This window comes from Zonotrichia albicollis, chromosome 3, assembly GCF_047830755.1.
Source record: "Zonotrichia albicollis isolate bZonAlb1 chromosome 3, bZonAlb1.hap1, whole genome shotgun sequence".
Classification (NCBI taxonomy): Eukaryota; Metazoa; Chordata; class Aves; order Passeriformes; family Passerellidae; genus Zonotrichia; species Zonotrichia albicollis.
Genome location: NC_133821.1, coordinates 34,597,662 through 34,625,141, shown reverse-complemented (window position 1 = coordinate 34,625,141; position 27,480 = coordinate 34,597,662). Strand labels below are relative to the sequence as shown.

General features: G+C 38.9%; 1 protein-coding gene across 6 annotated transcripts in view; it reads right to left on the bottom strand.

The window, feature by feature from the left end:
* Positions 1–2,123: 2,123 nt before the first annotated feature.
* BICRAL (BICRA like chromatin remodeling complex associated protein) overlaps positions 2,124–27,480 on the bottom strand; it is a 44,797-nt gene continuing 19,440 nt past the window's right edge. For all 6 annotated transcript variants that reach the window (XM_014264411.3, XM_074537155.1, XM_014264409.3 and 3 more), the window contains 11 exons: positions 21,356–21,404; positions 18,546–18,594; positions 18,396–18,464; positions 12,688–14,391; positions 10,825–10,924; positions 9,489–9,586; positions 7,617–7,678; positions 7,362–7,507; positions 7,116–7,210; positions 5,836–5,938; positions 2,124–5,038 (listed from right to left, as the gene is read on the bottom strand). In XM_014264411.3, the coding sequence (XP_014119886.2) occupies positions 4,236–5,038; positions 5,836–5,938; positions 7,116–7,210; positions 7,362–7,507; positions 7,617–7,678; positions 9,489–9,586; positions 10,825–10,924; positions 12,688–14,391; positions 18,396–18,464; positions 18,546–18,594; positions 21,356–21,399 (3,273 nt within the window). In that variant the 5' untranslated portion in view covers positions 21,400–21,404 and the 3' untranslated portion in view covers positions 2,124–4,235. The remainder of the gene's footprint in view (positions 5,039–5,835; positions 5,939–7,115; positions 7,211–7,361; positions 7,508–7,616; positions 7,679–9,488; positions 9,587–10,824; positions 10,925–12,687; positions 14,392–18,395; positions 18,465–18,545; positions 18,595–21,355; positions 21,405–27,480) is intronic.

Below are 27,480 nucleotides of genomic sequence, written 5' to 3'. Positions count from 1 at the left end.
CAGCCCCAGATACACCCAGCAATGCCTCGCTGTGACATGAGCTATAGCAGGTTTCCAATGATCCTTACTCCACTCCCTGGGCAGGCCATTCCAGTGATGGACAACGCTTTCAGTGAAGAAATTCCTGTTATATCCAGCCTGGCAGAGATTTGAGTCTTTGTTCTGTCACTAGCTGCCTGCGAGAAGAGGTCAATCTCCACCCTCCACATATACACACACACATATATATATATATATATATATACACGTATGTGTGTGTATATATATACGTGTGTGTGTGTGAAAAAAATACCAAGAGCCTTAAAATTCTGATGCAGCTAGCTCCTCCATTTATAGAGCACTTTTTCCCCACAAGGTAAGATACACTGTATAAAAAAATAAAATGGGGAAATAAAATGGGGTTTATCCTCAGCACACAGCAGGGCAACTTTAAAGGTTTTTTTCTTTACACCAAAAACATTGGTTCAGCTGGACACTCTGTGTCCTTTGCAGGTTTTCTCCCCTAGCACAGGAGGCTCCCTCAAGCTTACTTGTTGTTTACCATTGTAACTCATTATTATGCACACTTTTTTCCATGTCCAATACGATGACCAGCTGCACCCACAAATGCCACCCCATAAATCACAAATAACTGAGTACACCCACCACTACTCATATGGAATATGTGCGTGCATTGCATCTGTGCACCAGAGCTGCCATGAGCAGATCTTCACCAGACCTTTTCTCCAGTGATTTTCTTCAGCCAAAAGAGAGCTGACCTCTGGTCACAAAGACAATTTCTCCCATTTCTTTAAGCTGTCTGACAAATGAATTGTTGTGAAAACTCCAAGGAAACGTGTATGATTTGAAAGGAAAAATTCAAAGGCTTATTAAAAAAAGAAGGGAGGAATTCCTCTAAGTTTTATAAGTGTTTACACTTACCTTTCCTTGTGCCAATCGGATCCTGGCTTCTTTTTTTTCTTCATTCAGATCCTCAAAATGAACAGTGTTTTGACTTTCTTAAATCAGCTATGCATTAACACACACACAAAAATTTTCAGAAATTCTGCCCCATAAGTTGGAATAAACATAAGCCCCAGTATAAAAATATTATAAATCCTAATAGTGTGTATGTTCAGAAAGATGCATAAGGAGCATGGAAAGTTGGCCTACTAAGTATATTACAACAGAGCTGCATCATGAAAAGAAGAGGAGTAAGACTTAAAACTGACACCAATCATCTTTTGGAAATGTGAATATTCAACTTGGTTAAATCAAGACAATCACAGATAGACATTTTTTCCCAAATCTTTGGCTGTATTGCAATGGTTGTTTCAATTTGTAACCTCCAACTAAACATTTCCTATCCATGGATTAACAATATATTTACTGACTTGTGTCTTTTAACAGTATTTATCCAACATAACAAAATAAACTGCAATTTGTTATACTTTTTTTACAAAACATTTTATAAATATTTTTACAAAATGTATACAAAGCAATTTCAAGTGAGACATACTTTACAAATGAAGGTATTTAAGCAAATAAAGTCCATACCACGCTGACAATAAGTGACACATCCTCTTTAAGTGAAGTCAGTCTGTAAGGCCTCCCTACTCTAACAGATAAATTATACCAAAATCTTCAAAATGAACATAGTTTTCTTAATTGCCAGTTTAAAATTTGTTTTAATATTAGGCAGTATTAAATAACATTGAAATCACAATGCTGATCCAGCAAAATAATGAAAACATGTTTAAAGTCATGCATATTCACAATACTTTGCTGGACTTGAGCCCATATGATTAATAAACTTTTTTTAAGCACCACAAAAATACAATTATTTCATTTACTGCTTCACCACGTACCAGAATTCCTTTAAAATTGAATTCAAAGGAGTGAACAACAGAACATTACCAATCTAAGATCAATCTTACTAGGATTGTTCAAGGGGTTCCTCTCATCAGCAGTTCAGAGAAATGTGTCTGACCAAATCAATCACGATTACTTTTTGCAATTTGTCCTTTTTTATATGCCATTGTCCCCCCTTCCCAATGAGACCCAATAGAAGACACACAACCTGATGCTTCAGTTATGTATTTGCTGTAGAGAGGCTGGAAACCCCATAGCCATTTCGAGGTGGCACAACAAGCAAGGGGACTGATGAATGTGCAACTTCACTTTTTTTTTTCCTCAAAAGAAAAATTTAACTAGTTAGCATACAGCTGTGTAACTTACTGCTCTCCTTCCTAAATAGTTCAGAATGATAAATTAATAAAATTTCCAAAATGATAAAATATGCGTCAGAATACACAGCCATGAGAAGATTATTAAATCTAAAAAGGCAATAGGTGAAGACTATCTTGTCAGTTTTGCCAATAAGAAAACAACTAACTGCCTGAGAGTCTACTCTGTGGACACCCAACCAAAAATTTAAAACTGGCAATACTTATTAATATTACATACAACACTTGGGAATGTTGGGATTTTACAAACATGTACTTTAAAATTGGCACATTTTTTTAAAATGGCAATTAGTAACATATAAAACCAGTACTTCCATTCGTGTTGAAGGGGAAATGAATTTTAAGGAAGTTCATCTCTCTCTCATTGCTTTCTAGATTTGGTTTCCTTTAGTGGTCAGACAGTGGACTGCAGCTCAGTACTGAGCTGCACTGTAATGTTCTACTATCCCAAGGATCTAGTTCTGCTTCCTTCCGTGCCGTTCAGATGGACTGAGTTACACACCAGCAAAACCTTCTGGTTTCTCTCCTGGCAATCTGACAGACAACCACAGCTTGTCACAATGAGCCTCTTACACCGTGAAAATCAAAATCAGCAAGTGTGGAAAAGGGCTGGTAATGTTTCTGAGAAATGGTGGAGAAGTTGTGGGGGAGCACATGAGCATACCTTAGAAACCACAAAAGCTGTATCCTCCTGAGCAGACATATGTACTACACACACGTGACCAACGTCAGCGCGCTTATGTGCACAAAAGCACTCATGACCAAAGTAAACTAGAACAAAGCAGCATGGGCAGCAAAAAAGTCATAGATTAAAATAAATAAATAAAATAATAAGATTCTATCTTAACAACATGACAGCAAGCCAAATGCAAACCATGCAATGGCTTCACTTGGCTTTACAATATGAATTAATAATTACACATTTTTTGATATGTTTAAACAATGGGATTGCTGATCAACTTTGGTCTGTACATATCTTGATAATAATGACTGCTACGGTGGATGATTTAACATTCTCTGACAGCAAAAAGCAAAAAAAATCAAAAATAAACACTGGCCTTTAAATTTACTCAGAGTAAGGCTAACATCTTCTTAAAATATAAGCTACAAATACAGTTTTCAAATCAAAGTGCTTTTGACACTTGGTCTAAAAAAAAAAACCAACAAATAAAAAAAACATTTATACCACTTCAGAAAGACTCAAGGCTGACTACATCCAATTATAAAATGCAAAATCTTTTCCTCAAGAGATAACATATATATGTATTATATATATAAATTCATGGCTCTATCATGGCCTCATCCTGTACACTTTGCTATTTACTGGCTTCCGTTCTACCTTCCTTAGTCAAGCATTTATTACTTCATATCATGCCACTGTGACTAAGATCATATAATATCATCCCACAGACTAAAGTTACCCACTACAAATATATCAAGTACTAGTTTCTGCTCAGAAAGCAATAGAAAAGCACTTAAAGTTTAAATTATGAAGCCTTGTAAACACACTGATGATTTCCTTCCACCTTAAGAATCCTAGAATACAGATTCATTAACAAAGCAAATAATCACTTCTGAATAGAGGTACAGTGGGTTTTCCAGAAAAACTAAAATTTTGATGATTTGTGAAGAGAAGGGTAGGGGAGAATTGTTGCTTCCATCACTCTTTAAAAACATTTTCTTAATAAATATATCCTTTCAAATGACTGTGATTGTCAGTATATTACCGTATTATGTAGGGCCTAACAACCTGCAACCCTGTTACGCTGCAGTAATCAAAAGCACTATCATAATAATACTTGAAACAGTAAGGCCCTAACAGACTGCATTCTAACAAGGATTAACTTTACTTGGATATCTCACTGTAACCACAATGAGTATTGCTCTCAAACACAGAACAGAATCTAGTTTAGAAAGGTTAACCTTAAATGCATGTCAGGCTGTACTTGTGGTGTCATTCACATTTGCTTCTGCTAAGAGAAACAGAACTTGTCCATGGTACTGTAACTATTAACACTCTAAGATACTATTTACAGCTGCTTCTAAAATAGAGTCAGTTTCTACAACACTTTCACTGTGGTCTGGAATAAATTTTTCCAGGCAGTTCTCTTGTGAAGCGATAGGTGAAAAATTAGGGAACTCTAATTCAACGGAGCCGCTACTTGCTGCCTCATTTTGTGGCTGCCTCCCAGCTTTTTTAAGTTCCAAGATGTTTTTAAATGTAGTTTCTAAACTCTTACTGAGCAGTAAGTCTTCCTGGGGTTCACCAGAGCTTTTCCTGTTATCAGGATGCAAAACCTCATTCTTTGGAGAGCTCCTCAGAGTTTTGTCTTGAAGTGAATTATTACACGTTACCTTTGAGAAAGGCTGAACTGCATTCCTTGATATTTTATTGTGTGTTCCATGACTGCCTCTTGACACTATTTTTGACAAGTCTTCAGAACTCGAAGAATTCTCGGTGGACTTGGCAAGATCTTTCCCACTCATCCTTTCTTCAGAAAGGGCCACATATTGGCTCTCAGAAGAACAATTAGCTTTTTCAAACTTTAAAGCTTTAGTGAGGCTCTCGGATTTTTTAGCAGAAACTTTTCCTTCTTGTGGTGTCAGAATGTTGTTAGGCACTATAGGAAGTTTACTGTGATTTGTGGACTCTGCTGAGCTGGATTTTGGTCGGTCTCTGGCTTGGGTTTTGGTAGTCTGACTTCGAGAAGGTAATGTTTTGCTAGACTGATGGTCACTTTTGCTGGACTGTGCTTCTTCAGCTGCTTTCTCAAATTGTTTGGCAGAACAACAAAAATCGGCCTGATAACCATCTGAAAATTAAGTAGCAACATTTTACTAAAATCACCTACACATCCAAATAACTGACAACACAGTTTCTGTGTACTGAAATTCAAATAACATCCACAGCTTACAGATCTGGGTCTTTAAGAGATGTTCATATGCTTAAGTGTTCTGCTGCATACAGTGCAGGAGATTAGCACTAAATTAATCAGCACACTGCTCACGCATGTGCACTGTAAAACCAGATTAAGGGCACTTCCCAGCATTCTAAATATGCAAATATGGTCTCTGAAGATTAATACTTTCTACAACACAACCTGTGAATATCTTTTAAAATATGCATATCATGCAGAACCTTTAAACAAATCACAGCTGTAATCATACACAATTAATGTGCTTCCAGGTGCTACGTTTAACAACATCCCAGTTAAAAACAGTGCCATTTAAATGGCCATGGCACTCCAAGAGCAACACTTCATTAAGATGAACAAGAGTATTCATGCTTCAAACAGTGCTGGTCTTTCTGGCTGCAAGTAAACTCAGAGATTCTTCCCTGCTAGGATGGAGGCACTACAGAAGTCATAACTGTTGTCAAAAGAAACTTGAACACTTCTCTGCCAAAGAGATAACTCTTTTTATCCCCCACAAATAACTGCTTCAACCCTACAGTGTCTCTGGATTGTTGAATTCTGGAGTTATAAAAGCTTATCTTGCAAATGCTAATTCAGTATTTCACTAACTGGACTCCACAGCAATCAGTGCCTCACTGTGGCCACAACTATTTTTAAACACTCCACACTTTATTTCGAAGTTAAGCATTACTTACCAGGATCCACAAGTGCAAGACGCTTTTCCCGGGTCAGAGATGCTCTTTCCTCCTGGTTAAACATCCTATCTATCATAACCATTTCTGCAGAGGGATTTATCCGCTGGAGGAAAAGGGAAAACATAACCCATCACTGAGTCATATGTTGGTATCAAATCAAAACATTGACAGCTTAGTTAAATTTCAGAGAAAAGAAACTTCCTTTACTACTTATTTGCAAAGAACATTCACAATTCAACAATCCTGTCTCTGACCCAACCACTACTGAAACTCAGTAACGAAATATTACTCACATTGTACTGCAAATTTTATTTGGGAAAGACTTTAAAAAAGAGAATTGCTATTCCAGTTGGATGAGTTGTACTTTTTAAGGACTGAGTATGCTTACTATTGTACACCACAATTTTTTAAATTCATACAGTATCCTTCTCTTTTAGGGGATCAACCAGCAAAAATCTTGAACTGGGACCATCCTATCATCTTCCCTGCACTTCTCTCCTATCCTTGTAACTAGCTGGTCAGAGCTGCATTTTGCTGACAATGCCTTCAAGCCACTTTGATTCATCCATCACAGAAAATGGTCACTGCACTAGGCCATAACGCAGTTTCAAACCTGAATACTATGTGAAACAAACCTTTCAAAACTACTAAATGGGATTTGCCATACAACATACCAGATGTTAAAAGAACAAATCTCAACCTCCATCCTCTTTGCATCTGCAAATACTTGCAAATATTTAATGGCTAGGATCTACTACAATGCAACTGCTAGTTGCAGAATCATATTAATTCTAACAGTTGTATTACGTATCCCTGTCTCTAAATATCTAAATGTCTATTACACTCAAATTCAAAACGTTTCCAGGTATGAAAACCAGCATATCTGAGGTCACAATGGCATTTCCTGATCCTTGTAAAACACATTCTTTAACTTTGTCTGTTTTATTTTGCCTCATACCTGGGATTGTGAAAGCACTTTAATCAGAAGCACTTCTGATGAAGTTCCACCTAGCTTTTAAGGACAATGATTTCCTAAACTGTAATATGAGTTGGCTCTAATTATTATATGGCTGGAGGCCTCTGAACGGACAACATCAACACTACTTCAGGTTCCATCATCCACAGAAATACACAGAAATCACCCTCCGGACCATCACAGCCTGTTCAGTGTACGAGCAAAGCAGAACCAGAGAACAGAAGTTCATGCACCTGTTCTGTAGATTTTGCTTCAACAAATTTAATCCCATCCCTTAAACAAAGTGGTGGGTTCTACACCTTACCATTGCATCTTCTATAAGCAAACATCTGTATTTGTTCAGCATAGCCTGTGTCCTCTTCAGAAGTTGTGTAGCAACAGATTCAAATTCACTGTCCACTAGAAAGACAAAGTACACTTTCAAACACTGTTCTTCAATAACCTGTACAAATTTTAAAATGATCCTTTTCTTATTGCTCGAATTTACATTAGAATTCTCTCGATACAAACTGATTACAAATTTACTGCCAAATTTGAAAAAGAAAATTACCTTTTCTTAAATCTTCTTCTGTTGGCAGTGATCCCTGGCACACATGGTAAGAAAGGAGTCTCTGAACGGCATCATTTAATGATCTGAACCGACTTTTATCTGGTGTCACAGCATGTACCTGATCCTTCTGTAATTGCTGCAGAATACTACAAAAAAATTAATGGCATATACTTAAAGTACTGTACAGAGTTTTTACGCTGACAAAAGTAAAAATTAAGGTTTCTGCAACAAAATTAAAATGAAATAGTGACTTACAAAGCTCCTTTAGTTAACTGTTTAGCAGCAGGCCTTTTCTGTCCAACTAAATGACCATCGACCTAAGTTCAAAATAAAAGACAAATTACAATACAGCCCCTCATTTGCAAAGCCTAAGTTTCAGGAGTTGTTTCTGTCAATTAGGTACATCACCAACACTAACTGTAACCACCACATAAGTATAAACACTTTCAACTATCTCCTGTTTTCACAGGGCACTGTGTACCCACAAAATAGGGAAGTGACATAAAGCAAAGGTCCAAAATGCTGTTTGTAGAGAAATTGCACTGTTTTGCATTATACATACTTCACTAAGAAAGAGAAGATCAAAGTTGGCAGGTGCAAAGAAGGAAAAATACAACTAAAAACTTTTACAAATAAGTCTGCTCATACAAACCCACTCTGCATTTCTCAGAAGATGTCATCTTGCCTGACGTTGATGGATTAGAGTATCTATGAGGAAAGCAGGCTAGGGTTGTGCACTTAAATTCTCAAAAGCCACAGTGGATGGGAGGGATTGTAAAAGTCATTCTAGGAATTCTATTTCAGTGTCAATGATACAGATATGCCCATCAGGTAGCAATCCAAGTCATTTTTTCCTTTGCTTAGACATTTAATGAAATCAAGATTTTCCTGGGAACACCCTCCTAAGACCAGAGGCTCTCTGAGGGGGTAAAGATTCATGGCAGACACATTGGAAGAGTATTTGCCTCAAAAAGCCTCCAATTTCAGATCACAAAAAGTAGTCACCACCAAGCAGAATGAACATCTGACCAACTATTACACAACCAGGCTGACCTCCTAACTGAGCACTATTGTACCTTCTGTTCTAGCTGTACATCAATAAGACATAGAAAAACATTCCTGTCCTACTGCATTGACAAATACATTTACTAACAAAAAATTTAAGTCAGATCCTCTCCAAAAAAACCTCATCCTGGACAGTGTTTTTGTACATACTTGCATTATGTGGGAGAACTTTTGATGGTAAAGAAGAAGACTGCAGTAAGGAATAAAACAGACAAAGACCAGGTGGAACTGTTCTGCTGCTTCTCACAAACCACTGTCTCCCAATCAGCCAGAGAACAGCTGAGTTTGTAAGAAATAATGAGAAGAGCAGGTCAAACTACTGGCCAACTCAATGAAGAATTGCTGTCATACAAAATTATCTTCAGGGAACAGTACAGTCAGACTCCACTTAATGAACTGAATCTCAAAGCAGCATTCAGTGTATCAATTTGCAAAATAATCAACATTTACTATGCCAAGGTAGAATTTGTCAAGTTTGAGGGAGTTCATATACTCTACAAATAAACCTACAATGATTCTTATTTGTTTACTCATTACCTCCCCTCACCCCAGTGGAGAAGAGAATTAGGAAAAAGTAAACCTCATGGTTTGAAAAGAAACAGAAACAAAATAAATCAATATAATAATGATAGTTATTATAAAGTTGTAATGAAAAAGAGCAAAAGGGGGAATTAAACCCAGGAGAAACAAGTGATGTCCAAAGCAATTGCTCAGCACCCTCTGAACAATACCCACCCCATTCCTGAGCTGCAATCAGTGGCTCACAGGCAATTAATTCCTACATTTCCACCCAGAACACCATGGGATGGTTCCACAGAATGGGACACTCCTCTGGCAATTTGGGCCAGCAGTCCTGTGTGCCCTGGCACAGCATGGGGCACTGGAAAGGTTGGCACTTGCAGAGTAAGCACTGCCCAATAACTAAAACACTGCTGTGTTATCAATGTTATCCACGGCCCAAATCCAAAACTCAGCACTGTACCACCTACTAAGATGAAAATTAGCTCTATCCCAGAAAAAACCAGGATAGACAGGGAAACATAGAAATAGAGGTGTTCTTACCTGTATACTCTGCTGAACTGATGATGATCCTATCACTTTTTCTTGTGGCTGTGCTGTTCCTAGAGATTGTTGTATGATTTTTCCTCCAGAGTCCTGTCCTATAAAAAAAAGTTTAAAAGATTCTTGTCATCCTAAGCAAGAGGGGAATAATTTTGTATCCCTATCCTGATAATTTCACCTGAGTTTCTAAGAAAGCTATATCTTATGCTTAAAAGCATTAGTACAACTGTCCTGTGGAGAAACCAGCTCATAAAAATTAATATTTTGCCTGAAAACAATAAAAATCCTCAGATATAAATCACACCATGGTACTGCAACATAAGAAGAAATTCAAGTGCTGTAAGTTTAGTGTCCCAACAATTTGCCTAAAATCATACAGTAAATTTTATCACACTTTTCAATACCAATCCTCCCTTTTCAATCCCAAAAGTGATTACCCAAATTTTTCTAGAGCTCCTGGAAGTACTCTTCCAGGACAGCAAGCACATTTCTTCCCCTAGATTTTTTTAGATAGGCAGACTTCCTCCAATTGCCTTGCTTCATAATCCAAACAGCATCTTATCAGTCATGCTACCTTACAACCGAAACAAGTAAGAATTTATTGGGTTTTATTTCCCCAAAGACACCCAGCATACTGTGCAGATTGTACAGAATTGCCTGGACAGCTTATACATAACAGTACAAAGGGGGGAAAAAAAGCAAGGCAGAGTATGGGACCTTATCCAAAAGGTTACTTATGCACACAGAGAACAGGAAGGTTACTGCATTTTTCTGCTTGCCTTGAACATGCTGGTTTTGTTCTTTCAGTAGCATGGTGCTGCTTGAAAAGCTGCTGTTCTGCCATGAACGATGCATGAACTATTCTAACTGAAAGGGACCCACTCAAGAATAAAGTGAGTGATGGCAGCCTGCACATAACCTTGTAATACCTATCTCTGTAACTGAAGCAGCCACCACATTCAACATTCTAGAACTTTCATGGAATTTTAGCAGATGTCTATTTTGAAAATTAAGTATTTCTATTTTCCTAAGCTGAAAAAAAAAAAAGAAAAATGAAAAAAGGTATAATTTTGCATTTTATAGAGGAGAGAAATAATTGCTAATTGCGAAGATTCAATTTTTCTCTCAAGAAAATGAAGTGCCATGGTTGAGAAAAATTAAAGCACACATTCAATACTGAAAAAATATAGCTTCAATTCTTCTAAAAATAAAATTCCAACAACCTTTAGAACCCTATGAGCATGAGGCATCTATGTAAGTCTGACACACTGAAGTAGAACGAATCTCTGTTGCTGCAGAAAATTAAGAAAATTATGTTAAAAAGACCTGAGTTGACCTGATAGTGTGTTGCTCAGAAGATTTGTTAGCTGAGGCTGCCTCAAATTGTCCTGTGTCTTCGATGCAGAAACTGGTGATGTCTGGTTCACAGCCTTTTTCTGTGGCACATACATAAAATAAAGAACAATGTTTTTAAAAATCACAGTGAAGTATTTACTGAAAGCTTTAAGATCAACAAGGAAAAGGCACCTAAATTTCATCTCCATGTATACTTTTTTAACTTCAAACTCATCAGTGGTGAAATTTTACACATCCCTCCAAGTTCAAGAACTTTATAAAGTAAATCAGAGGGGAACAGAAATTATACTAACAGCACAAATACATACCAGTTGCATTCTACAAGACCACTCATTTGCCACTACAAGTGGCCCTCAGAAAACACAGCTTCTCACAGTTGCAAAACTGCAAGATGATGAAGTTGCTTCCCCAACCAAAAAAAAACTCACAGTGGAACAAACCCTCCACTGCTTAGCAAGTGAATGATACATGGTTTAGTATACAAAGTACAATGTTTAAAAGTACAAACAAACTAAAAAGATTCTGGCAAATAGTGGCATTTGTTCTCTCCAAGTTCCCAATTACAGCCCTGAATTCCAGCACAAGAACAAAATGATCTTTTACAGCAATACAAAATAATCTGCTTTTATATCCACTGAAACTCACTGACCCTGCACATGACCTGCAAATAGGAAGATGTAGACACATGAAGAGAAATCAGACAGGCCTCAAGTTACTCATCTGCAAACAAAATGTTACAACCTGAACTAGAATCTTGGCAAAGATTACAAATGTGTTTCTACAACATGTTCATACTGATTTTTTAAAAGCACATTATTTTCTAAGACATTGTTTCACTGCAGATTTTGGGTTTGGTTAAAAAAAAAACCATCAGGCCTTTGAAAAAAGAAAGATCTAAGTGAAAGAAGTAAAAGAGAAAAGAGAAAGATCTAATTAGTGCAAATGCATTCTGAGAGATTGACCAGTATTTCAAAATGACCAATAAAAAAAAAGTTTAAAAAGTGACAGAAATTGAATAGTTTGTTGTTAATTGTGTGAAAAGTCACTGAGTTAAAATTAGCAATTCACTCTGTAACTTTATGAATTTTTTTCTTTTAAACTTTTGACTGCTTATAAGTTTGTTTATGAAAACAGAAAAATTTGAGTTTAATATATACTGCAAGTGTATCTACTGGACAAAATAAACAACATCAAACCTTAAAAGTGAATTCCAAATTTTTTTTTAAGTACTAGCTTGATTTCTTAGAGGATTATTTTTAATGTTATGCTTTTACAAACTGCTTTAAAAGGTATTTATTTTTAAGGATTCTAAGAAGCATTTCTTGTCTTCGTATCCAATTTGAAAGCTTCTAACTTCTGCAGAAACACGTAACAAAAGCACCAATATGATAAATAACAAAAGAAAGCCCAAGAAGCCTTTTCATCTCTAATTTCATTAAGTCAGACCTTGAAAATACATAGGTTTTAGTGAGGTCAAAAGACTTTTAAGTGCTAAGAATGAACCTGAACCTTTACATCTAGCCTATGGTAAGGTTTACAGGAGAGCTTGCAATTGTATAAACTTACAATGCCCACTCCTTTAAACAGGAGCAGACATAAATTAATGCTAATACTATAAATCACCAACAAAATCTCTGGGATTAATCGAAGTGGCAGAGATGTTCACTGAGTGACAGATTTATAAAATACCATGTGAAAAGACAACTCTGGGTTACAGTAATTTGCAGCAGCTCCACAGTATTTGTAACAATACAAACCAGCAAAATTAACATTCTGTGTATTAGCCAATTTTAGCCCACCTTAGAAGCCTTTCTTTGGCTACATTGTCAGGCAGCTTTCCTACCTGACCAAAGGCAAACTGCTGCTGTGTTACTCCCACCGAGGTGTGACTGAAGGTGCTGACAGACTTGGAGGAGGATGCTGGAAGACGATGCGACGCGCTGACGGCAACCTGAGCTCTGCTCTGGCCCAGCTGATCCCCCGCGAAGTTCCCTCCCGAGGCGACAGACTGAACGGATGCTCCCAGGCTGGGGAGCACGGAACCAGAAGAACTGGCAGCAGCAAATCGACCAGAAGCTGGCATACTTGAGGCTGTGGACTGGCCAGGTGACATGGTGGTGAAACTGGACCTGCCTTGGGAAACGTTCGCTTGGCTGGGTGACAAATGCAACACCGTTGGCGACGCCTGCTGCAGCGGCACCTGTCCACCAACAATTTGGGAAGTTCCATGATTTACTATAACTTGGTTTCCAGGAGCTGTGAATGTCTGGCCAGAAACAAGCTGAACAGCTGTGTTCTGATTATTCAGCATCTGTCCTGAATACGATTGGTTGGCTCTTAGCATGTTTGTAGAGTTCCTGTTGAGCATTACGTGCTCAGCAGACACTTGGCCGGGAACCAGCTGGGAAGGCTGAGTCTGAAGAAGTTGTCCATTTATGGCCTGGACATGATGAACTGAATTAGAATTAACAGACAAACTTGTAGGTATGAGAAACTGGTTTTGAGGTGTGTGAGGCTGTCCCATAGGAGAATGGATAACAATACTACCTCCAGCATTGCTAACTGTCTGAGGTGTAACTGATTTTCTTGTATTTTGTTGTTGATTAACAATATTAACAGACATATGAGGACCAACTACTGAACTTTGAGGTGAGTTTGCAGAAGCAAATGGAATCCCTTGCTGTACATGATGTTGCTGTATTCCCAAGTTATTCACATTGTAAGCAGTCTGCTGACCCATCTGAATAGGCTTTGGTTGGATATTAATAGGAACTTTGTTAGAGTTTGGTGCCAAACCCCTTTGAATGATGATATTATGGACAGGCAATGAAGTCTGAAAATTTGTGCTGTTAAATGGAACAGTTACAGGTTGTGCTACGGGACTTGAATTTGAGTTACTGAACAGCGAGTTCCCATTTGGAGTTTGTCTATGGACCAAGAGGCCACTGCTCATGTTCGCAGGTGTTTGCTGACCATTGCCTTTCAGTATTATCTGAGATCCATCGAGGTTATTGATGGTCATCATGGAAGGTTGATTACTAAATGAACCAATCAGCTGTATCTGCCCAGAACCACTAATCTGGCTGCTATTAGACAAATGCTGGCCGGGAACACTAATTCCGACGTGTTGCATAAAGCCATGTTGCACACCAACTGTATTGCTTGCAAAAGATGCTCCAACAGGTTGCTGTACCACTTGAGTAACTCCTATAGGTTGCAACGTCTGACCTGAGTAATTAGAAACATTAGAAGCCTGAGTAAAGGATGCTGATGAAGAAGGATGAAGCTGAGCTTGTGCAAACTGTTGGCTAGAACCTACACTGGCATCCAAATATGCCTCTTCCGCCAAAGTCTGTTCAGTAATATTGGCCTCCTGCAAGGACTTCTGAAGAATGTCAAATGGCTGATCCTCAGTAAGATCAGGTAAAGGAGAAGACACAAGTTCATCTTCAAGAAACTGAAGGCTACTGGACAGCTGCAGTCCATCACTAGGCCCCTCTCCAAGCTGACCACTTACACCTTTTACAGACGACTTAGGATCAATGTTCTGAAATGCAAAACAAGAAGTAAATCACTTTCAGAAACTCCAGTATTTGCCTTGTTTCCTCGTTAGTTATTTTTTCATGCAAGCAAACTTTTTACACAGAATTATACAGGATGATGTTGATCCCATACAATGAGCCAGCACAAACCAGGTCATGGATACCCCACTCACACCCTCAGACTGCTGGAGAGTTCTCTCCTTTCCCTTCTCAAATCTCTCAATACACAGCACTTAGCTCTGCCGCTGCACTGCTTCAAGAGGACATGAAACCCTCTCTAAGTGCCATTTTCCCTTCCTCAAGCTGAGCACTCTACTGACAAAAGGATAAAAGAAACGAGGAGAGAAAACACCTCCACTCTAATTCGGTTTGGGGCAAGGCTTCAGCAGCAAGAGTAGAAGCAGAGAAAAGGCAGAAGAAAGCTTTTCTTCCACCGACTTCTATCAAACAAGATTTGCCTCCAAAATCCTGCCAGCATTTCTATAATCACTTGGTGCAAACCAGTGACCATTTCATAATGTTAAGGCATTATGCAAACTCCTTGTTTGAAAAAATTTTAGAAACAAGGGAGTAAGAAAAAAAAATGTTACAGACTGTGGTTTATGCTCATAAAAAGATTACTGAGATCTATAAACATTGGAACTACCACAAATATTAAATGGCACCTTTAACAAAAAAACCGGTCAAATCCACATCCATTAACACCGTGATAAGGAAAATCACAACCTATTTACTCTGGCCTACTGTCAAGATTTTCCTAAAACAAAGTTCTGTCCAGAAACTCCAGATAACACAAGCATCATGTTTCTGAAGATGGAATGACAAATTTAAATGCATAATAATACTCATGATAGTTTTAAGTTAGGCAAAGTACAACTTTCTAAATTGCATGAGCACACCTCAGCTATTCAGAAGTAATAACCAGTTTCTTTGTAGGTCAGGATAAATGGAAACTGTGGGTGTGCAATTATCAGTTACACTCTTACTCTGAGCCTTCATTCCTTGAAGGTCATAGACGCTTGTTTTCACCTCATGTAAACAGTGTGAAGGTGCTGCAAGCCGTAATTATCACATGCAATGATGTTCCCACCCTAACTTCAGTTCCCCAAGCATACTTACTCACACTTGTACCCTAATCTGTATTTCTGTACCCAATCTGTATTTTTTGAAACTTCAGTCATGTTTTTAAATATTAAAATATTTTTCTTAAGATTAGATAAAATATTGTCAAGTTACAACTATTTAACTACAGCAAGCTTTAAACATTTATGTTAATAGAGGAATTAAACCACTGTTCAAATCTCTCAGTGTCTGAACCTCAGGAACACCTAAAGCTACAAATCATGTTCTCAACTGTACCTAGCTACCACTGGGCAGAGTAAAAAGGAATCACTAATTAGGCCATAATTAGGACTCTTACTGTCAGGTTCAGAGGGATTCCCTATTGCATCTCTAAGTTGTCCCCAAGTAAATGACCAAACTCAAATCTTTTATAACTGTGTAACCTAAACAGTCCCAGTAATGCTATTCCAGTTAGCACAAACAATACAACTATTACTACTACCAATAATAACACTAATAATATGATTAATAGCTTAAAACTCTCCCGCTGGAACAGAGAATCCCAAGTTTCATTCCCTGCTCCCACAACTATTTAACATCAGAAAATAATTTTATGTACAAAAACTGTAACCTTCCAAGTTAATATCTGAATTACTGTCCAGACTGAGAAGAGCCATGCAGAATGCCACACTAATTTCAAGAAGAAACCAAAGCCTCTGCAGCTTCATGAATCTGCTTCCCAAGAAGAGTCTTATTCTCACTGGCTCCATGAATATTCTGCTGTCTTATGCTGTCCTATTTTACTGTAACAGGAGAATGGAAGCAGCCACCCAGTACAAGCCAGGAAACAGGGCAATGGCAGGGGAAGCCTGGGGAAGCCTCTCATGACAACAGCCACAGCAAACCAATCTGGAATCAGCAGAGGTGGTACAGACTCAACTCAGGGAAGGCTGGGATGGGGCATGGGGGCCAGTGTAAGGGAGTGGGAAGAGTGCTTTCTTTTCCTTCAGTGAGCAGGAACTTCATCTTGCTTGTGTTAGGTGTTGGCTGAGCCTGCTTACCCACTGAAGCACTGAACCTCGACACTGAATTTGTAAACTCTGCCACTGAAAGGCTGAGACAGGCAGCAAGACAGTCAATCCTACTTCATGGCAGCAATTCTGAATATATACAAAGACAGAACTTTCAGTATCTGCAAAAACTTTAATGGCAAAAGCCTCAGAAGCATTTAACTTTTCAGGTATCCCATTTTATAAGCAGGGACTATGAAACCATCTGTTTATGGTAACACTTGTTCCTTCCCAATGAACTGTAAGAATCTGTATTTGTAATCAAGTCATTCTTCACCTGTGTCAGCACAGGGCTCTCACAGGAGGGAGGAGGGAAGACAAGATGGCATTGGTGCTCCTTGTGAGATACAAAAGGATGAGGACAGAGCATGCTGAGCACCAAACTGCAGTATGTCATCCAAGGAACATGTACTAGGAATCCCCACTCCTCTGATCACCTGCCTTCTAGACTACCTACCCCAGATTTCACACACCAGAAAGCTCTTAGCTTTCACCAAGTATTTTATTGCTTCCAACTGCTACTCCCACCTAGTCCAGAATCTCCCACTGCCCCTCAAAATTATTCCAAGAAACTCACTTTCTGAAAACACACCTGAAACACCTGACTCCTTCCCACCTAGTCATGCTCATCAGAAGGATGCCTACAAGGAACAACTAGGAAGTCTAGGCTATGACAAATTCATGTCATGTCACCCTTTTCCCCCAAACCTATTTCTTTCTTAGTATAAATCCTTAAACCCCACCTCTGTCACTGCTGCACACAGACAGGCTAATAGCCACAGCCTGGTACCAAGTGAAAGCCACTGTTCCCCATCAGCTGAAAACTGGGCATGTTACTCTTGGTACCCTACTCCCTCACCATTATCTCAACAAGCTTCTCTTACACTACTGTGCCTACAGGAAAGTCAATAGTTCTCCACACACAGATTAATAGTTTTCAGAATTTCTGCATGCCAATTATTTAAGTCTACAAGTGTATCCATGTATCTGTTATGAAAATGAGGCAAACAGATAAGGTAACAGAACCACAGAAAGAGGAATTACCAAGAAAATCCTATTCTATGTATTCAAATAACTTAATTGTGGGATTAACAATTCAGTTGTTTTTAAAAACACACAAATGAAACCAAAGAAATGTGGATCTGAAGGGATCCCTTAAGTCCTCCAGTCCAATGTTCGATCAAAGCATGACTCCCACCCACACTAGAGCCTTGAATTGATCACCAGGATTGGGATTCCACAACCTCATTGTGTGACACGTGGTCCAGGGCTGCACAACATTCCTGGCAAGAAGGTACACTGAAGACCTTCTGCAACACCTAATGAATTTAAACCAACTTCCCTAACACTGGAGTTACAGAAAGGACACATCCAAAGTTACCTCCTGAGTCTAAAAAAAAAAAAAAAAATACAAAAAGCAAAAAAAAAAAACCAAAAACCAACTCACTCATTAATTCAAAGAAAACCTGTCAGCTCAGAATCTGCATAAACTAAGAAACAAAAGGGATTCTAACATACCCAGAGAGCATATGAATGACTAACTTTCAAGGTCTATCTTTGAGCACTACTACTCCTACATTCACTAAAGCCACAAATGCAGTTTACTGAAGAATTACACCAGAGAGCATTTTCACTGCTCAGAAAGCTGCTTTACATATTTACAAAACACATCCCAACAGTGCAGTATTTTTCAATTAATTCCCCACTGAAATACTAAAAATATTAACAGCACAAGATAGGTCCTATGTTAGTATTCAGAACTTTCACATGAAAAAGCTGAAACCCACATCTACTTCATTCAGTTTTATGAAGCCAAGCACAGCCACACAGAAGCATGCAATCTCAATACTAATGTCATTTATGTCCTGAGCACTTACATTGGAGTTGGCGAAAATTGAATTTGAGTTGGCTACAGAATATTCTGCATTAGTCAAGTCTTCATTGCTCTGGTAAAAGACAAAAATAATGTTTAGAACTAATACAGTCAATTAAGTTTATCTATGTCTAACACACAGCAATGTACTTACAGATTTACTGCTAGGTCCATGTAGAAAATAATTCAGCGCTTGCGGGTCCCTGAAGGGGGAAGAAAATAAAGACATTTACACTTTTTGGAAGTCCTTTTTACTAATGAGGCTAATTTAATTAAGTATTTAGTAAGTACATACTGTACTCATGTAAATCAGGTTTCTAGTAAAAACACACCTTTCACTGAATCCAATGCAAAGCTGAAAGTTTGTGTCATCTGGGGCTCTGTGTTTCTGTATCAGCACAACCTCCAGATGCTGATCATTTCTGCTGCCATTGCAACAAGGCATTTCAAGCAAATAAACCATGTTGATCACAAAATTTTAGCTGCACTCTACTATATTTCCCTTCATGAGGGTGATACTCATATTCTCTTGAAAAACATGGTATTTTATGACAGCACACAGTACAAAAACTAAGGAATATATTACCACCAAATAATGTGAGAACTAAAACAGGTACCACCTCTTCTACAGCTAAACTGTAATGCCTTGTTTAGCTAGTATCTAGGAGGGTATTTACAAACCTGATTCTTTGATGGCTTTTCTGTCACCTTTGACACAAGTTAATAAAAATTTATGATTGCCAGAGTAACAGTCCCCTTATGAAGAAAAAGTGGCACCTTTTCCAAGTGAAACCAACCATAGAAATAATTGACTAAATATTATGAATTTCAGTGTATTTAATTAACTTAGCACTAGCACTAAACAGAACTCATATTAAAAATGTAGTTGGATAGAATCAGTGTCAGAAATTCAAACAAATACAAATACATTAATTTAGCTGTATGCATAGACCAAATAAAAAGAATACAAGGCTGTGTTACATGGGATTATTATAATGCAATAATTATACAGCATTTCCCTTAGCATAAGGAGTACATTGACATGGGTTTCTCTGATTTTTAAAACATGTTCATTGATTAACAAGTAATAATGAAACATTTTTTAGAAGCAGGAGATTATCATGTAAAAAAGCAGTAACTAAAAATGTCTCCTTCTTGCTTGATGGTCCTAGAAAATAAAGATGCATAAAGTCAAAGATCTTTCAAGCTCACAACTACTCTTCTAGAAGGACAAACACACCTCCAGTCCCTTTTTTTCTTAAAAAAAACTGTGTTCATGGGTTTACAAAAGACATGACCGTACTTGGCAGGAACTTTATTATACTATTATGCTTACAATATTGAAGTGGTTACATATATTTTGAAGCAAATGTCATTTTCATAGTAGATTTCACAGCATTTCAAAAATTAAGGAGCACAGAACTCATGATCTCATATAGGGTTGTATTATGCTCATGAGTTTTATCAGTAAAATAACCAGGCCATTAATACTAATCACCCTCACTGTCCTCCAATCATGCAAAATGCAATTAAAAATTAAGAACACTCCATAACCTTAAATATTGTCTTTAGTAAGGAAGGAATTTTAAATGGCACTTACCAAATCACAGATCAGATTAAAAAAAAAAGTTTTCTATTCTTCTAGATGCTTAAGACAATAATTGCTGCCAGGAGCAGCAACACTAATTTTCACACACACACTCATCTGTATAGAGAGCACTTCATTTCCTGGACCACCTGTGATCTTGTAGCAGGATCGTCATGATTCGTGCTCATGACAGAGCACTTAATTGTCCCATGATCATCTTTATGCTCATGTTCCAAGGAGGAAGTGTTTTCACACGGCCACAATCAGTTACTCCACAGAACGTAACGGAGCCTTCACTGGCTCTGCTTCTGCTACAGCATCCAGAGCAACCCTCAAACCACAGCAGCCACTCGGGGCTGTTTTGGGCTTTCTGAAGTTACAGCTCTCACTGGTTTCACTACAAGTTTTCAGGTGTGTGAGAAAGGTAAAAAGTCTAATTATTTCCTACACTTAGCAAAAAACTCTCGTATGAACTGGGAATGATTTTTTAGCAGCAGCTATGAGACTGATACCGGTCTAATTTCTAGCAGAGTTTGAACAAAGCATTGGGCATGAAAAGCTCAATTCTCTTCTTGTGTTTTATATGCATTTATAGCATATCATCTGTTCCTGAATACTGACACAAATGATAGCCAAAGGAAGGCAACTTGTCACATAGCAATCCACACAAAACTTGTTCAAGCTTCAGCTATCCCAATTACTTTTGGAGATTGCCACACAGAACTATATAACTCCACATAAATCTGTTAGGGAAATAATAACACATATGTCCATTCAAAGTCCCTGGTTCTATTAAAACCAACTATCTTCGACCAAAATGCTGGTAAATTCTTTGTTGTGAAGAGGAAACAGTACAGAGAGCTATTCTTTTTTCCTAACATTTAGATGCAAATGTGTATTACTAGTAGAAATGAAATGTTTAAGTATTCCAAATTCAGGAAAAAATAATTTTACTCTTCCCTTAAAATACAAGCCTAGTATTAAAAAATTATCTAGTCCCATGACTCAAAAAAGTTGACATCTTTGGGGATTTGTTTAAAAAAAGTTATTTGCTATGAAGTTTGTAGTAGCAGTAACATGCATCAACACTGATCTGGTATTAGCACTGCCTGAGAAGGGAATCCACTCTCCACGAACACACATTCCTTAGTCCCTGTGAGAAGAATGTCAGCAAGTGGACTGTCAGCTAGCATCCACGGGGATTAAAGGCTTTGCACTCCACACATCTCCACGTGGAAGATATGAAGGATGTCAACTAATTTCACTGCAAGTCACCTCATCTTTAGACAATACCAAGACAGAATCAACTTCTAGAAGATTATTTTGAAAAATTATTATTCCCAACTTTTCCGCAACAACTCTTGTGGAAAACTTACCCAATAAGATCAAGGAGACAGGATTCATCATCGTCATCATCCATGACAACTAGAATAAAGGAGAAGGTGGATATTTGATATGCATCACACAAAAGTTTGTTTTCAACAACAAAACCAATTTGGAATATCTCAGTATTTTTATTAAACAATTTAAGAAGTTGACAGTTGTCTACTACTGACAAAGTCTTTAAGTAGACCTGCACCTTCTACAGCTGTCTGCTGATTTATCTCAAAATCAAATTCAGTCACATGCAAAACTTTACAAAATCCTATGCAATGTTTTACCATCCAGGGTTTTTTTTGAATTTGAAATCAGAAAAAGACAAATGATTAACCAAACTGATTAAGAAGAACTTTTAAGACTTAAAGTAGCAAAAATATCAACACTGAATGCAATCTAAGACTCCAATTAAAATGCTTCTACAGGAATTTATTCCAGCTAATCCCAGAGAGAGAATAACTAAACACTACAGAGCCTACAAAGACTGTTACAAATTAGCGGTTGTAGCCACTAATGTGAGCAGCCAAAAAGGTAAATAAACTTAGGTCTATGTCACAAGGATGCTGCTACAGCCTAGAATCAAAACGATAGCCAAAATGTGACAAAGCATTAAAACAAACACTGTTTTCTAACAGACCTTTCTTAGCACTAGCTCAGTGTCAGTGTGGCCACTTCCAGTTTCTCCTCAGCAATATTCAGGAGAGCACTTAAACTTGAGTTTAACAGTACAGAGCTCTGACAGCCCCTTTAACGATGGGTAGGGAGGGAATCCATGTGCACTGCCCACCCTGAGGGCAACTATCGAGTGCAGAGCACTTTGGGCCTCACAGTGTCACAGCCACCAACTCCTCACACACTGCCCACTCCATCAGGGACTGCTGCACCAAAAAGTCTCACACTCACTCTCCCCTCCAACTGCTGCTCCTTCAAAGCTTCTGTTTGCATATTCTGGGCTCTCCTATTCATCCCAGACTGTTGTGGTGTGTTTTTAGCTTCCGGGTCCCTTTCTCAGGTGTGCCAATATTCCCTTCTCCCTTCCCCCTCGCCCCTTGCTGAGTGTGCCCTGTCAATCAGGCTAACATAACAGCAAGGCGTCGTGTGGTTGGTCGATTTCAAAGGATGCTCCTCAGGCCTGGGGGACATTGGCCCGTATAGGTGTCCCTAGTCCCTTGAGACCCTGCCCCTTTCACCTGGTTGGTAGCTCACCTGTCCCCTCCCCTTCCCCTGTCCCCGAGCTTAAAAGGTTAATGAGACCATGCAGCCGGCATTCTGGTGGAGCAGTTGCCCCGATTCAGACCTCTGTAACCGTGGAATAAACATATGGACAACCCTCCAGCAGAATCCTCTCCTTTTTCTCTTCACCATCGCCAGAAGCTCTCTCTCCTGAGGTAAACGGAGTTCCTGACAAGCCTGGACTTGTTCAGTGCCCTGCTGCAATCTCCATCAGCCAAGGTATCTCTGGGGTAAAGCACCACAGAAGCTGCCTTTGGCTCAGCAGCGAGGGTCACACTGACCCAGGCACCAATCTAACTGATAATATTGGGATTCATATTCCAATACCAGACTATCATCCCCCTTGCCCATAACTGTGAGGATCCCATCTAATCCACCAGTTCAAATACCAACTGATGTTATTGTTTCCAAAACTTCTTGGTACCCCGGCTTCCTTTAAGTTATCCAATCTCATATTTAGCATATTTTCTACTCACATCAAGTTGATCATTGCATTCCATGCTTGTTTCTTTCTCAAATTCCCTTTAAAACTGCGCTGTCATACTTATCACTCAAATGTTATAACACAGTTCTGGCTTTAATTCATTCTGCTCTCTCTCTTATTTCTTGACAAACAGAAACATACTGTCCCTGACCAGATCCACATGAGTCATTCCTCATCCTGATCTCCATAATGATTAAAACACTGAAGGGACAGAAGCACCTGCTATACAAGAGACTGAGAGCACCAGGACTGTTCTGCCTGAGGAACAGAAAACCATGGGGGGGGGAATCCTTATCTTGTACATAAATACCTGGTGGGAGAGCGCTAAGAATACTGAGCCAAATGTTTCTCAGTGATACCCAGGGAATGAACAAGAGGCAAAGGGCACAAATCAAAACACAATAAACCAAAAAGTCCATGTAGACAAAAGAAAAAAACATTTTTAAAACTCTGAGGGTAGCCAAATACTGGCACAAGTTTTTCAGCAAGGTAATGGAGTCTCCATCCTTGGAGATAGCCAGGACACAGCTGGACCACAGCCTTGGCCTGCGTGCTCTGACCCTGAGCAGCCTGCTCTGGTAGAGTCTGCTCTGAGCAGGACAGAGTATAACGTGATCTCCACATATTCATTCCCACCTTGGCTGTCTTGTTATTCTGTAAACTCTATCCTGAAATTTTTCTATACTCTACTGGTTCTGAAAATAGCTTATATTGTACACTAGCAGAGGGTACTGCGTCCTCTATACTGCAGAGCCTTATCTGGATTTTGTCTGTCTCTGTGCTTTAGCTTACAGTGATGGTGAGGCAGAAATGGAGCTCATGTCAGTGTGAGGATTGTTCAGTATCATCTCTCAGGGAGGACAGAAAAACAAAGCACAGCTACAGAGAACTACCTCAAGGTTGACAAAAATCAGCATTCAGGAGGTGACTATGCACATTAAGAAAAGCAATTTCTCCCATGATTCAGCAACCCAGCTGCTTACTCTTGCATAGAGCCACCAGCTTGAGCACTGATATTGCAATTCAATGCTAAGCAAATGGCATGACATAGTATGATGTCAAGAAATTTAAATATAAATGTGTACTACTAAGAATAAATTAATAAGCCATTAGCATTCTGTTTTAACTGTACTGATAGTACTACTTACAGAAAGCTGTTATTTCCTCTAACTGCTGAAAGCATACCCATGTCTCAAGAACAAGGTTCCAAAGTCTCCTAGCTAACCAAAAGCAAAAATTTATACAAAGTCAAAATTATCCTTGTTTTCACACTGCAAACCTACTTTTGTATATCCCAACCCATGTGTCTGTGGAAATACTGACAGCATTATTTAAACATCATAAAATGTCTTTCCTTTACATAACCAAATATTCTCTATGATTTTATCATAATAAGGGTTCACTATTAGCTGAAGTGATACCACAGAGCTTTCTTCAATTAATACTCTGGAGGTATTAAAACAACTGACACAAATTAAGATAAACTTGTTAAATGCACCGAATTCTTCAAAATATGCACAGAATGATCAGAAGGAAAATAAAATGCATGTAAATACTGGTGTCAGAAAATCCTAACAGCAATACATAATCTTCACTACTACACCCACTACTGAACACACACTTGGCTTTATGAGCTAAACGTGATACATGAAAAATCTACCCAACATACTGCAAACTCCTACAAGTTTATGCCAGATAATAAAGTTTTATTGTTCCACATGATGCCATATGGTGTGGGACATCCCTTTGGTCAGCTGGGGTCTGATCTGCTGACTATTTCCCTCCCAGCTTCTTTCACACCTCCCATCTCCTCACTGGTGGGGTGCTGTGAGAAGCTGAGAAGTCTCTGACTTGGTGCAAACACTGCTCAGCAACAACTAAAACACCAGTGTGTTACCAACTTTATTCTCATCCTAAATCCGAAACACAGCTACTAGAAAGAAAAGTAGCTCTACCCCAGTCAAAGCCAAGACAATATCCACCCCTTATTCTATACCAATGTCATCATGCCCCGGTCCCACACTTTCCAATGCATCCCCCATAACCACAGCCACCTCTCCTGTCTTTCACCATATATGCAGACATACATAATCTATGCAGGCCCATAATCTATGGGCCACCCTCTAAGACGTCCACTGAGTTCATTTAGTCCAGGATTTTGGGCTCCATCTGTCATATCATTCCTTCAAAGTGACAGAGATGGTAAATGCTGTTGGGATGATTACATGCTGAAGTTTGGTTCATCACTGCTGTGCTTGTCTGGTTCCATCATTGCTGCTGCACTTTGCTCAGTTTCATCAGCACTCATTCTTCATGAATCTTACAGCAATACCATTGCCATGGCATAAAGCAACCAGTGATGAAATACAGCATTATACAGCACTTAACATCCTCACTGGTTGTTCCACCCCAAAATCAAATATCCCTGAGTACACACCAGACTTCATCCCTCTGCATTACCCACTAAGTGCACCCAGGTCCTTGAGCAAATCCAATCCCATGGATGGGTCTACCTTTACCTGAGACAGGAAAAACCCAGACTGCTTTCCACAACACCATTTTCTGTGCGCACTATAGGAACTGTATCTACTTCTACAGGATGTGAAAGTTTTGATTGGGCAGGGCCAGCCCTTTTAGCAGTTCCCCTATCCCAATGTCTGTATGTCCCAGTACCCCTTGCTCTCAGAGTGGCCTTGAACAGTCCATTGTGTTGTTGGATTTTCCCAGAGGCTGATGCATGATAGGGAAGAAGACATATCCAACTTTTTCACCTAGGAGTCCATGAGGTTGCTGTGAAAATGAGTCCTGTATGTCCTGTGGCTTCCATGTGCCATATCCACAGTCCAAGAAACCTGGTAGTCAAAGCTGGAAGTCCCCTTCCTTCATCCAGCTGGAGGCAGGGCCCCTCCAGTCCTGGTCACAGGATTTATTATTACAAACACAAATCAGCCCCCACACAGGCAGGGCAGTATGAGAAGCTGAAAGGGCCTTGCCTTGGTGCAAGCACTGCTTTGCAACAACTAAAACATCAGCGTGTTATTCTCAACCTAAAGCCAAAACACAGCACCGTTCCAGCCACTAGGAAGAAAATAACTTTGCTCCAGCCAAAACCAGGACACTGCAGGTTTAAATCTTTTTAACTAATGCCTATTTTCAACAAGGATTACCAAACGATTAGTGCCCTGGTAATGCCAGGAAAGCAACAGAGGCAGCAGCAAACAATCAGAGTACTTGCATGCCCAAAACCAAATTCACCCAAAAGTAGCCATGCAGTCTACTTTGAAAAGTGGAATTTGAGCACCATGTGACCTTGACACAGATGATCATTTAAAAGTGAGTTAACAAAAGTAAGGCTGTCCGGAGGAATTTTCCTAAAACCTTTCCTACGGCACAAATGACAGAAAAGTTTGTCACTTTTCTTGCCAACTATCTTTTCTAGTTTTGTGTCCTCCTCACTGTTTGTTAACATACAGTGGGCCACAGCAATGAGTAATGTATGAAATGGGTACAAACCATATTAAGCCATGAGAATTTGAAAATAAAATCTGCTACAATGAGTGAAGTTAAAGAGTTATGAAGCCTAAACCAGTGGTCTTCAAAGCAGGATGTGTGCAAGAAAATCCAGTGGGGTGCAAGAAGAAATTATTAAAACTTCACTGGTATATGAAGTTGTACTATACACAAATATACTTGTGTATGCAAATTAATATAAATATATTGGGGACACATGCTCAAAAATCTTGCCAATAGGAGTGTGCAATCACAAACATCTGGAGACCATTGGCCTAGACCCTTAAACATTGACTCACTTCTATATTTGGATCAGTCTCTGGAGACTTCAGCCAGTGGAGGGCTCTAGGTGAGGTCTGGCTGGGCCACTGGGACCCATCAATGCATCCAGGGCCCTGCCAAGAGCCCACACTAGAGAAAGCTGCAGAAAATACACTTTGGGAAGAGTCACACAAACTGCTGGAGCACTGTTACAATGCAGCCTAGCAAATATCTAATTATCAATACTACAGTGTCTTAAAAAAAAAAAAAAAGCCACAAAAAAAATCTGCTTTTAAGAAGTAGGCCAAATTCAGCCCTGCTGGTGCATCCAACTAATTTACAAAGGGCAATCCTCGCTAATTAGTCACAACCCAGCACAGATATTCCCTATAGCTTATTAGCAAAGCCCCTACCATTTTATTTCATATTTCTACCACACTGGTGAATATAGGATATATTTCAACTTGGATAACATGTACTTGTGCAAGAAGCCCTGCCTATCCCTTCTGGGAAATAACCACAGTGCCCTTTATTACACGTTCCTGAGCGGAACATAAGAGAAGTTGAAAGTAATAAAACTGACAAGGAAATCCCAGCTATGCAAGCCAATCCTCTGGGAGACTCTTATTACTTGGC